At 36.2% G+C, this 13428-nt stretch overlaps 1 protein-coding gene across 7 annotated transcripts in view; it reads right to left on the reverse strand.

Moving 5' to 3' along the window:
- Positions 1–13428, reverse strand: part of SBF2 (SET binding factor 2) — a 547042-nt gene that overhangs the window by 61958 nt on the left and 471656 nt on the right. For 6 of the 7 annotated variants that reach the window (XR_010918455.1, XM_067540773.1, XM_067540774.1 and 3 more), the window contains 3 exons: positions 7375–7501; positions 5864–5991; positions 193–426 (listed from right to left, as the gene is read on the reverse strand). Coding sequence is in view for 6 of the 7 variants with exons in the window: in XM_067540773.1 (XP_067396874.1) it covers positions 193–426; positions 5864–5991; positions 7375–7501 (489 nt within the window). In the remaining variant the exon portion in view is untranslated. Of the gene's footprint in view, positions 1–192; positions 427–5863; positions 5992–7374; positions 7502–13428 lie in introns of those variants that run through there. The other variant, XM_067540777.1, reaches the window with a different exon arrangement.

Below are 13428 nucleotides of genomic sequence, written 5' to 3' on the forward strand. Positions count from 1 at the left end.
ACTGAATTCATCCAGAACAGCATAACCTTTTGTAAGATGTTTGAATAACTTCATGACCCCACATCTCTTTGTAGACCAAACCAATTATTTTTACCAAACATTTGCTTTTACAGCACAACTACAAGGCAATGAGTTGAATGGATGTGAATTTGACAAGAGCAGTGTTCTGTCTTTGTTAGCATCTATACTTACATTTAAGAGGCTGGTGATTGCATCAGGTTGCACTTTGCTAACATCATCATAGCATGGCCACACTATTTTCCTTTTAGTCTGGGGAAATGAACCATCCATTTGGTCAATTTCCTCTGAAGTGCTGCATTTTGCAGTACCCATGGTCCAGTCATAGGAAGGACCTGTGGCCAAGGTCTCTTCCATATAGTAATCCCACTTTTTCAGGCTGGACATATTTATACTTGGTTTTAATGCCTGTTTGAAACAAAGCCCAATAAATTATAGTGTCACAAAGAAGTTTTCAATTCCAGAGTTTTCCCCAACAAACATCCAATACTTTACATTTTACAGATTATTCTCCTAAATTTAATGCAGCACTGCAATTTGTGTTTGCTGAGCTGGAATTATAATTTTCAGTGCATGACTGTGGGATACAGCTTAATAAAAGACGGCAGATCAAGGAAAAGAAATGGTTACTTACCTCATCATAATTATAGTTCTTCAAAATATTTTGTCCATATATATGCCACCGGTGATGTGTATATGCCCCGTGTTCTTGAGTTCAGATTTTTCTGATCAGCTGTGCCCATTGGGACCAGCCCTGCACTCTGAGTGTCCTACTGTCTCCCACTTGAGGGAATGAAGGGTGTGGTGATGCAACTGTCCCTGAGTTTCTTTGCCAAAACACAATTTAGATGTTATAGAATGATGTAGTGGCAGAAAAGGAGGGCTGATTGTGGATATATATATATATGGACAACTCATATCAAAGAACCACAGTTACTGTAGGATAAGTAACCATTTCTTCTTCTTTGAGTGCTTGTCCACATATATATTCTACTGTTGGTGACTAACAAGCAGTAATCCACAGGAGATGGATGCTAGAAATCTACCTAAACAATGACTGTAAGACAAGCAGGGCTTCTATTATGGGTAATGCTTCACTAATCCATTTACTAAACCCCAAGTAACTGCTTTACATATTTCTAGAATTGGAATGTTTCTGAAAGAAGCTATTCGAGCTCTTATGGAGTGGGTCTAAGTTGGCTATTTCATAGCACAACTTAATATACATATAGAAATTGAATTAGAAAGTCTCTGCATTGATATGGCCTGATTTATCATCATAAACTACAGATAATCTGGGGGATATCCTAAATGACTTCATCCTAGTCATGCAGAAGAACAATGCTCTGTGTACATCTAGGGTGTGAAGCTGAGCCTCCCTGTTTCATAAATGTAGCTTGGGAAAGAAAATGGGCAGATGTATTACTGGGCTGAGATAGAAGTCAGAGATTACCCTCAGCATGAATTTTGGGTTAGGTCTCGAGGTGACTTTATGAAAAACTGTGTATGGAGGTCAGGACATGAGAGTTTATATCTCCCCTATCCTTCTAGCAAATATTATTGCAACTTAAAAAGGGATATACCTGCATAAGGTCATTCAGGAACCTAGCTACCATAGGGTGTGATTATGTCAAATAACTAAATTATAGAGTGGAAAGCTGAGATGTCATTTCTACTGCAAATAATTGTCCTTTCTACTGCAGATAAGGTTGTTTTGTACCTCAGTTGAATGGGTATGTGCCTCAGTTGAACAGATTAAACAGCCAGCATTCATGCCACAAGGTGCAAGAAAGATGGATCTGGATGGAGAATCTATCCTCAACTTTTGGCATACCACATCTGGATGCAGGGGCAACTGACTTGGTACTTCAATGTAGAGATTCATTAGGTCTGAGAACTGGAACTGCTTTCACCATGCTCATGTTATTATGATCATCACCCTGGCTAAGTCTTTCCTGAGTTTCTTGAGAACTCTTAGGATCAGTGGAATTGGAGAGTAAACATATATGAGACCTGAGAACCAGCAGATCAGGAATGTGTTGGACAGAGATCCCTGACTTTGCCCTCCTCTGAACAAGAACTTGTGACACTTTTTCTTTCATCGGTGGCAAAGAGGTCTATGGTTGGATGACCCCACTTGATAAATACGTCTTGGATAACAGTATCCTTTACTGACCACTCATGACCACTAGCAAACTATCTGCTGAGGTGATCCATCAGCATATTTTGCAACCCTGGCTGGTGTACAGCTATTGGAGTAATCTTGTAATTCCATGGATTTGCAGTTTCTTGACATAGAGGCGTGGATCTTACTCCCTCTTGTTTGTTTATATAATACATTGCTGTGGCTTTATTTGCCATGATCTGAATTATAAGACTCTTCAGAACAGAGGGGAAAACTGTGCATGTTAAACAAATAGCTCTTAATTCTTAGATGTTTATGTGAAGTTGGGTTTCTTGAGGAGTCCATAGGTTGAAGGCAGTCTAAATGGGCTTCCAATCCACCAGTAGAGGTGTCTGTCACCAGAATATTTGATGGTAATGATGGAGAGGGACCTATTACAGGAGTCCTGGGGGGACCTGCATTCTCATATCCAAGTGATGTTTGTTGGGCTGATATACCAACTTTAACCATCCTTACATGCAATGTAGGTATAGTCTGGCATGCTGAGCTACATATGTGCAAAAGGTCATGTGCCCTAGGAATCTGAGACAAATTTTTACCGATGTCTTGTGATGAGCTAGCAGGTGGTTGGCCAGATCTCCTATGGCTTGGAATCTTTCTTGGGGCAGATAGCCATCACAGAGTCCACAACTGCCCATATAAATGCTATCTTTTGAATAGGAACTAATATTGGTACCTCTTTATTTACTTTTAGTCTTAAACAGACAAAAAGTTGCAGGGTTTGTTGTATGGAGTCAGTCATCTGTTCTTGAGACTTCCTGCAAATGAGCAACTTCTTTAAGTATGGATGAACCTAAAGTCTTTGTTTCCTGAGGTAAGCTGCCACTACCACTAGGAATGTTGGCCCAGATTTTTATAGGTATTTTAGGCATTACGTCTGTGTGACTTAGGAACCTAAATCTCATTTTCAAAAGTGACTTAGGCACTTAGGACCTTAAGTCTCATTGACTTTCAATGAGACTTAGGCTCCTGAATCAGGTAGGCATTGCAAAGCTGAGAAGAACAATATCTAAATACTTTTTAAAATCTGGGCTTTTATGAATACCTCTGGCGCTGTCCATAGATTGCATGATAGGAATCTATATAAATAGTGGGAATTGCCTGTATGAAACTTTAGATATTTTCTGTGGGTAGGATGAATTGCTATACGAAAATAAGCATCCTGGAGGTTGAGAGCTGAATACCAATCACGTGGCTCTAGAGTTGAAATTATCAAGGTCAGAGTTACAATCCTGAACTTGAGCTTGTGAATGAAGGTGTTCAATTGTCTCAAGTCCAGAATAAGGTGCCAGCCACCCTTCTTCTTGAGGATTAGAAAGTAATGGGAATAAAACCCCTTACCCTCTGTAATCCTGAAGCACTTTTTCCAATGTTCTGAGATTTGGGGTATGTCTACACTGGAGCTGAAGGCATAATGTCCAGGTAAGGCAGACACATCTGTGCTAATTCTGACCAAGTTAATGCACTAAAAATAGCATTGAGTCCAATATAGAAGAGACCACAAGGTCCCTTGAGGCTGTGTAAGATTTTGTAACTGAGTATGCTGCAGCCATAGGTAGGTGTACGGGCACTGTTGATACTGGGGATATTGGCACTGGGGCCCTTCGGCCAAAGGGATTGGTAATGGGCAATTTTTGAGGTACTGAGGAACCTGGTCTTGATGCACACTGTTAGGGACCAAGGGACCCTCACTGGGCCTTGAGCTACTTTTTTCCAAGGCAATTTGAAGGGGTTTCTGGTTTCTCAAGGAAGGATCTGATAAAGGAGACTTGGATCTCTTTCCTTTGTGGGCTTGGTGCTCTTTTCTCCCCTTATCCTCTGAGGTTTTATCAGCTAAGTAGAGAATATTAGAAGTGATTGCCTCAAGTCTTTGAGCAGAGGAGCAAGTGGAAACTCAGGAATTTTGGCTCCAGCTACTCCTACCTCTGAATGCACTGATCACTCCCCAGAACTCTCTGGGTTCTCTCTGTGAAAGATTTACAAATGGCATGACTATGTGGTATGTGCCCCTCCCGCACAAGGAAAAAGATCAGTAAGAGGCACTACCGCTTCACACGAAGAGCAATTTTTCAAGCCTGAATATTTATGTTCAGTCATAATGACTGGTCCCAGTACTGTGGCAGTCTCATAGGCAAAAAAGAAAGTGTTTCCTTTCTTCTTTTTAGAAGAAGAAACTTATCGAAATATTTACAGCTAACATTAATGATTAACTAACTGCTAAGTAGCTATCTGTTTACAATACAATGAGTAGACTGCACAGTGTGTGAGAAGCTCCAGCATTGCAAGGTAAAACTTGTAGCCACAGGTTGTGAGAAGGAACAAGCACTCACAGAAGAAGTGGTTATTTACCTTACAATAACTATGGTTGTTCAAGACGTGTTATCTATATGTATTCCATGACCTGCCCTTCCCGCTACTGTAGAATCTTTTAATACCTGGGTTTTTTACTGATGAAGGATTTGAGGGATAGTTAGAGTCACCTTGCCTTTTATGTCCTCAGGTGGAAAATACGAGGACACTCAGGGTACAGGTGAAGCTCCAGTAGATGTTGCTGGTCAAACGAATCCGAACTTGAGGGCATAGGACACATACACACCAAAAGTGGAATACATATGGAGAAGAACGAGCCATTTTTATCTGTCCATCTTTTCAGCTAACAAGATCATAAAATGGAGGCAAACTGTTTTTGGGAGTGGAGTGGGGTGGGGTGTGTGTGTGTGTGTGCGCGCGTGTGCGCAACTTTCTTCATGTCTCAGTTGGAACTCTGAGAATCTCTCCCATTTTCCCTATTTTAAAACCAATCTATATTACTCCAGGTTCTGCATCATGACTATGAATAATCTAGTTGAACAGAGAAAATCTTCCTTTGTCAACACTAACTGATCAGAGCTGCTAATTTTATAATGATACAAACATAGTGAAAATAAAACAGAAATGGTTCCCCTAACTGAAATATTTACAAATGTTTTGTTTATCAAAGATTAGACTAATTTATAAATAGCATTAAATATGGAAAGCAATGCATCAATACTATTAATCTATGTGCTGCCATACACATCTTTAATATCTTACTCAATGTTTTAATTTAAAATGGACCAGTACTGTTCAAGACACAGTACTTAATGCTTAGAAAATAGGTCTAACTAGAAGGAATATGGGTTGTGGTACATGATAAATATTGACACTATAAAATTATTCAAGATACTGCAAAATTTGATCAATATATATGATCATATCAGGCAATGAAATGACATGTAATATAACATATCAGTTAGGATCTTATGAAACTTGTTTCCTCATAATTTTTATTTAGATGTACTTTTTTATGGTCATGTGCAAATGTTAAGACTGTCCTTGCAATCATTACTCAAATGATTAATTTTAAGGCACACAAGTAGCCTTTTTTATGTCAGTGGTACACACATGGATGAGTAGGACTTGCCCCTTTACAATTAACCAATATGAGTCTTAAATAATTAGCACGACTAGTGATATAAACTAGTGAGACATTGCAATGATCTATTAATATTTCTTAACAGTTCTTTAGCAGGGTTACTTAGCATAATAAATTCCTGAAACTAGTCTAGAACTATTCGAGAAGTGCCAACTTTACTTAGAGAATCATTCAGATAACAAACAACAAAAGTTTCTATATCATACCTCTGTTTCAACAGGTGCATAGAGGTAATTGAAGAAAATAGGGCTCCTTCTATGCATTTTTTCAATACATTCCCAAATACAGATTCCCTTTTTGGCATGTCTGTCTCCTTTATCTTCAAACAATGTCCCTAGAGAAAAAAAAGGGAAGAGACTGATTTATTGTGACATGTAACAAATGGTAAAGCGTAATCAGGAGGATCTTGTTTTCTGAAATGTATCAAAAAATGAAAACAGCAAAAATGCTCAATACTTAAGAGGTCTTAATTGATTAAAGTAACAGTAAAGAATTTTATGCGATGCAGTGTAATTGCAATTCTTGCTGCCTGAACACCAACTCGCGATGAAAATAAACATTCTGCAGTATGACATTTCCATTCCTATTCTGAAGTTTACTGAAGTACTTGATGTTGTTAATTAGGTTTGTTCTAAATTTACTTTTGTTTTTGCACTTTAGCTGCACTTTAGTGTACTATATATACACATTGCAATTTTTGAAATTATGCAGTAATGTGTGATAAATTGTGCTACTGTGGAAAATCACCACCTGAAATGTGGACTGGGAAGCACAAGGCTGAAAGCAGAGACTTAGGTGAAATCCTAGCTCCACTGAAGTCAGTGGTAGTTTTATCTTCACTGAGGCCAGGATTTCCTTCATGGTGTGGTGATATTTGAAAACATCATTTTTGGGAGTTTCGTAACTATGATAAAATGACACTATTTTAATAGAATGGTTGCTCAGTGCCTGTATTACTTTCATGGTCATTATGGATTTTTTATAAAGCATTACATTGACTGCTTGCCATGAAAAACTTGAATTTTCTGTGAAAACTGTTAACTTCAGTGTTTTCACTTCAGTTTTGCTTCTTGGAGACGGTCAAAGACAAGCCTGAGAAAAGTGGATATGATTGAGTGATCAATCTCAGAGAGGTAGGGCTGAGCATGCAGAAGGCAGATGGGGCATTGGCTGAAGCCAATTAGCGTGCAAGAGATAGAGGAAGAAAGGAAAAGACGACACAGGAGTTCATGAGAAAGGGGAAAAGGCTCTCTTTTATGGAAATTCCATACAGTCTCATGACTCCCAGGATCTCTTTTCTGCAATTAAAAAACAAATAATAAAAGTTCTTTAGAGAGCACGCAGGTGGAAGAGGAAATTGTGTTAAGTGAGTGAATTGCAAAGGGAAGCAAGGCTCTGGCAATGATAACTATTCTTTCCTTTTCTCTTACATTCCATTTTTAGCATGGTTCAGGAAGTATTCATTCACCAAATATAACTGTCAATGACTCAGTACACAGAATTAATTCTAGTACACTCCATTACATAGCATATGGTTAGTTCTTCTACATTTCTAGTTTGCTGCAGTGTAATCATTAATACAGTGTCATGGCACCATCTCACAATGGAAAGATTCCTATGAACTAAATATTAATAAAAGGCGAAACTGTAAAATAATACTGAAATGAAAAAAAAAAAAAAAAAAGAAGCAGCATCAACCACATTCTTCTACACATACCATGTTCTAATCTTTCATAGTCTGAATCCAGAAGAAATGTTTTAAATCGATTTGAAACGTAGTGGAAAGCTAAGAATTTCAGGAAATACTGATTGAACTCAAACTCTGCTGGATACTGGTTGTGAATCTACAAAATATATACAAAAGGGGAAAAAAGACATTGGCTACAGTAAAACAAGAATGTTTAAAGGACAGTAATGTAAAATATAATGACACAATAATAACCCTGTGAGTGCTAATAACAAATATGTACTTAAAACAATTCTCTCTCCAATACTCCTGATGAATCCATCTATGAAGCTTCTTCTCCTGATATTTTCATTTAAGACATTTTGCAATTGAGTGAAATCATGAAATGTGTGCTCCATGAAATGCTACTGTACAGACAGTGTGATCCTAATTTTGGATTTAAAAGCACAGCAGTTTTTCTTCATAAATAGTATAACTATCTTTGGCTGCTTTAACAGAGCATCAATAATGATGCCACTTTCACAACAGCTATTTCAAATTAGGCTTTCAGTCTCCATTTTCCAAAGTATTTGTGAAGTTTGGTAAATTTCCACCTAAAATCAAATTTGGTCCACCTGCAATGAGCATCTAGTATCCCACATTCAGCTGTACTAATGCTAGGCCAAAGTTAACTTGGATACATGTGACATTGCTTTATATTGGAATGATAGTTAAATAAGTTAGGATAGTTCAAGCAGACCTGAAGAAGAGCCTGTGTAGCTTGAAAGCTTTTCTTTTACCAACAGAAATTCCAATAAAAGATATTACCTCACCTAACTTGTATCTCTAGTTAAGAAAATAGGTCTTCAAAGTACTAAAGCTATAAGGACATTGCCAAATTATTTTGCATAATTTTGAAAATAATCCCTTTCTCATCCCATATTGTTTATGATCACTGTGAATCTTGAACTGGAATGTTTCTTTTCCTCTCTATCCCACATGGTTTGTTATTTAGAATTGCCCATGAGCTAATAATACACTAACAATTTACAAAGAATTATATGGACATAAGAAAAAAAATTTCAAGCTCCAAATTTGGGGCCTGTCAGTCTTGAAAGAGTCAATTTCACTTGCGCCTGCCAAAGTCCCGAGCGTCTCCTGATTTTCCTTTACTTTTATCTTCCACATTTCCAAGCCAGTTATCCTTCTGGCTGATGTCTGAATGACACTGTCTCTGAAATATGTCACTCCAGCTCTTTAAATCATTTAAAAGAATCACTATTCAATTATATCAGACACTCACATTCAGAAGTTGAATGCACATCCTATAGCAACTTGATAGGTGACAGCAGATAAGAGTGAAAGATGGGTATCAGGAATCAAACCCCAGTTTTTTGAATGACAGTGGAGAATACCACCAGTAAAACTCACTGCATCCTTAACACAAGCAATATTTTCAAATTAAAAATATCACAATTGCCTCTTCATGTTTCCTTTTTATCTGACAGAGAATAGCTCAAGGTATGCAATAGGAATTTTGGTGCTCAGCATCTCTCAAGGTCAGGCCCTATGGTCATTGGGGGACTACAGTCAGGAAAAGGAATTTTGATTCTCAAATGTTTCTACTAAAATATTATCTATTTTAAGACTTTGTATTCTGGAGCTAGATCATTTTCTAATATTGTCCTGGAAACTTGGAGTTTAGAATGCATAATATTTGAAAACAAGGTTATTCATCTAGTACTAATATATAGAGAATGTTTTGCTTTGTAGAGACAACAGGACCCTTAAAAGTAGTCTAATTGGACATAAACCTATTGGTAATCATGAGATATTGGACAAATCTGATGAATAATTATGTTGATCTCTCTGGGCTAAACTCTCTCCCTTAGTCATTATGTCACACTGGATATGTGATATCTTTGTCACACACAATATCCAGAAGATGCACCTTTTTGGAAAGGAAACATACAAACATAGTTACTTTTCAAAGTAGGCTGCTTACTTTTATTCAGACCACACCAATTTTGAGTCTTATTCTACTAGAGATACACAGAGAGCACACAGACAGATGCTTTGCTTTAGTGCACATTACTAGAGCAGATGGATTTTGGTTGCTTGCTATTCTACATACCACTTAGGTTTTCCAAAATGTAGGCTGATGCACTCAAAATAATGATGTTACAATCACATTAAGAAAGAAACATGTTAGAAAACTGCCTTGCCATTACATACATATAATTCTATATATTTAAATGAATGAACAAAATATAGATATAGATTATAAAATTATAGATATATAATACTCCATTAGGAACAGAAGATTTGTTATCATGGATCAGTCTAGAGGTCCATCTAGTTAAGTATCCTGTCTCCAATAGTACCAGATGCTTAAGAGGAAGGTGCAAGAATTCCTCATTCCTCAGTAGACAGACGTGGGATAATATGCCCCCACATAAGGTCTCATTCTGATTATTAATATTTAGAGACTGGCTTAAACCCTTAATCATGAGGTTTAAGGATAAACCATGAAGTTTTGTAAGGAAGTTTCCAAAATGTGTTAGCATTAATTATAACAACTCTGGATATACTTATTACCCATTTAAATGTCTTACTCCTTTTAACTCTTCTTGGCCTCAATAGCTTCACATGGCAATATCCTTTTATCAATTTTCAATTTGCTACTTTTTAATTTCATTTTCAAAATAAAGAAATCCTTAAGTCAATCTTTAGATGTAATGCAGATAAATACATTATTTGAAGAATACAAGCAAAGCTATCAGCTGCAAGGATCATGGGGCTTTGTCTATCATAACACTAACACTTCCATACTCATTTTATTCTTGCAATATTCCCATTAGCCTTGCTTCCCCCCCCCCCCCGCACTCATTTCCTTCCTCAGTTTTTCATTTTCCCTTTCAACTTTTCCTTCTGCTATTATTTCAGCTATCTCCCTGCTTTTACCCAAGTCAAGGAAAAAACATGTTTATCACTAATCACTACAGTTACAAACTAACTGGAAACCCCTGAAGATCTTCGGAATGTGCTCAACTGGCATTAAATACTAAACTCTGCTTTTATGTGGTCCAGGTTTAGATTTTCAGAAAATGCTAACAGTCTTGAGTGACAAGATGGATGAGGTAATATCTTTTGTTGGACCAACTCCTGTTGGTGAAAGAGACAAGCCTTTGAGCAACACAGTTGTTCTTCAGGTCTGGGAAAGGTATTCAGAATGTCACAGCTAAATACAAGGTGGAACAGACTGTTTAGCATAAGTAGTTAACACATGCTGTAAGGGACCATTCAAAGTGAAGTGGCCCATTAACTCCTCTGAAGTCATAGGTCAAAAAAGGGGTATTAGTGGGCTATAGATTGTTGTAATATACAGCCACTGTCTTTATGATTTTTAGTGTTTAGCAAAACTATGAATTTAAACTCCCAGACTTGTCTTTTTAAGGTGTTGTGCAGGTTTCCTTTGAGGACAAGGATTAAGAGGTCAGATATGTTTTGTGAAAAGCATTCGTTCACAGGGGACATGTGTTTGTCTTTTAACATTTCTCTGTGTGAGTTCATTTGGGAACGTAGTGTCAAATGTGTTAGTTTAACACATTTCTGAATCTGAATCCATCAAAAAGAAATGAGGTACCAATTATAGCAACGATGGATTGGAGCAATATAGAAAAAATCCATATAGAAACAGAAAGGCGCATATACAGTATTTCAGACAATGAATTCTGATTTGGACGTTCACGTCTAGACAGATATCTAAAATATTAATCCACTTTAGAAACTTTCAGTTCTGTGCATATTTGCTTATTCTGTCCCCTCTATGATGCAGATTGCTAAACTCTCATGGCTTTTGTAACGATACAGAAGCGCAACACACAATTTTCAGAAATGTAATTTTCTTCATAATAAAACTGTGGAAGATCAGGTTTGTTTATAAAGGAAAAAGCTTTTAATCTTTCTTTATGAAAAGGATAAGGAAAAGACTGACAGAATTATAGTGGAACTATAACACTTTTATTGGCCTGAGCAGATTTAAAAATGGTCAAATAATACATTAATTCTGAATAGCAATGTCATATGCAATCATAAACTGACAGATCGCAAAAGCTATATTTACTAATATGCATTTTATATGTAGTTTAGTACATTTTTTCCATGTTAAGATTTTTTCAGTGCTTTGCACAAGGGATGGATTTTTTTTTTAAATTTTTTTTTATAGATCAACGTATTTTGTTATTAGCCATGAATTTTACAAGATTCTAATTCTGCCTAAGTGCCCATAAGTAGTTTACCAAATTTAAAGGGCAATAAAAATAAACTGTTGTTCAAATCCTGGCAGGAATCTAGGTGTTGAGAATGAAATAATTTTGCAATTGAATCCCTTTTCTGACACTTCTGGAACTTAAGTAACCGTAGTAATTATTATAATGCAGTTTACTTCTTTGGGAAAACAATCATCATCTAAAATACTTGCAGCATGAAAGAACAAAGGCAAATGACACAGTTGCTATTATTGTATGTGTTTTAATAGTTGATTTCTGTATACTTGGATATGAGAAAGAAGCCAGAACTGGCTTAGGTGACCACTGTTAGCATTTATTTCTCCAACTGCAGTACAATCTGCAAAGTTTAAATCAGTGGTGAGCTACTGGGGTCAAAAGTCCCTGATATAATGTAGCTCAGACAATCAGAAATGAGAGAACTGTGTGCACAGGAAATCGAATGTAGTAGAAAGGCGTTGGGATTATGTAACTGATTACAAACAAACACAAAAAAGATGTCACTTGTCATTGCAGGTTACCTAATCACATTTAATTTTTAAAAGTTTATGTATATTCAGTTATCTATTGGGTTTTGCCCCCATTAGAATCAATGGAAAAGCCTTCCTTGATTTGAAAGAGATTAGACCCTAAATTTGTATAAAAGGTTGAAGTACTGGTTAATAATGATGCAATTTCCACATAAGCAACCCAAAAACGTAAATTGGGGATTGAGTGTTTAAATGCATTAGGCTCCTTTGAAAATCCCACCCTAGATGCTTAATATATAGCAAAAATAGATATTCATTATATAAGTAAACATACAGATGTTTCTGATACTGTAACTAAAATAAAGACTCTCTGACATTCCAGAATTCTTTTTCAAATCATGTTGTCCCCATTTACTCAGTTCTCTTCTGAATATCCTTTTGTAGATTTCCAGTTCTATATCTTTCAGTTTTGTAATCCCAATACAAATTTGATTTAAATTAAATTATTAATTTGGTTTAAATAAATAACCAAAAAATTCTGAAATATCCTATAGAATAACTAGCAATCACTAAGACTGTTGCTGCAAACATGTGAACAGCTGAGTAACTTTCCCCATGGGAGTAGTCATATTGAGTTCACAGTGACTACTGATGTAAATAAAGTATTTCACATATGTAACTGTATGCAGGATTGGGCCCTAAAATTGATGGAGAATTTTATTTAAATTCTAAATCATCATTTATTGACTATACAGTTGAGCTATATTTAACAAAATACCAAATAGATATAGTTGAAGTATAAAATAAGGGGAGCTTCCTGTTATGACATCACTTTAACCAACCCCTCTTCTTAGAAGCAATGCGAATATGTGCCAGATGTTGCTATTGTGAAACAATGATTTAGCATTAACAATTCAGCTGACACCTGGAGATACTGGCATAAACAATGACTTTTTAAAAGATGATGCAGTTTTAATTTAGGAAACACTGCTTCATATGTTTTCTTTGTAACATTAATTGAAAACTGACAAATTTATGTACATTGGCTCTATCATTTTTATTGCACTCAAGATGTTAAAACTGAAATGAATGGTTAAAAAAAGATTTAAAGACAAACCAAATGTTTCTCCACAGTGTTTATTTGTGGTGTTCCTTTAATTTGAATATCAGACTGTAACATCTTAAATTTGAGGATCAAATTCTAGTCTGATAATAATATATTATATCTAGCTGCACACAAACTAACATAGGGCACCACTCATAGCAACATCATAGTACAAATATTTAGGATCAGATTCTCCATGACAAATTTCTATGTAAGCATACATATTAATTTGAATAACCTT

This window comes from Emydura macquarii, unplaced genomic scaffold (assembly GCF_026122565.2).
Source record: "Emydura macquarii macquarii isolate MOO-44397 ecotype Brisbane River unplaced genomic scaffold, CSIRO-AGI_Emac_v2 contig_587, whole genome shotgun sequence".
NCBI classification, from domain to species: domain Eukaryota; kingdom Metazoa; phylum Chordata; order Testudines; family Chelidae; genus Emydura; species Emydura macquarii.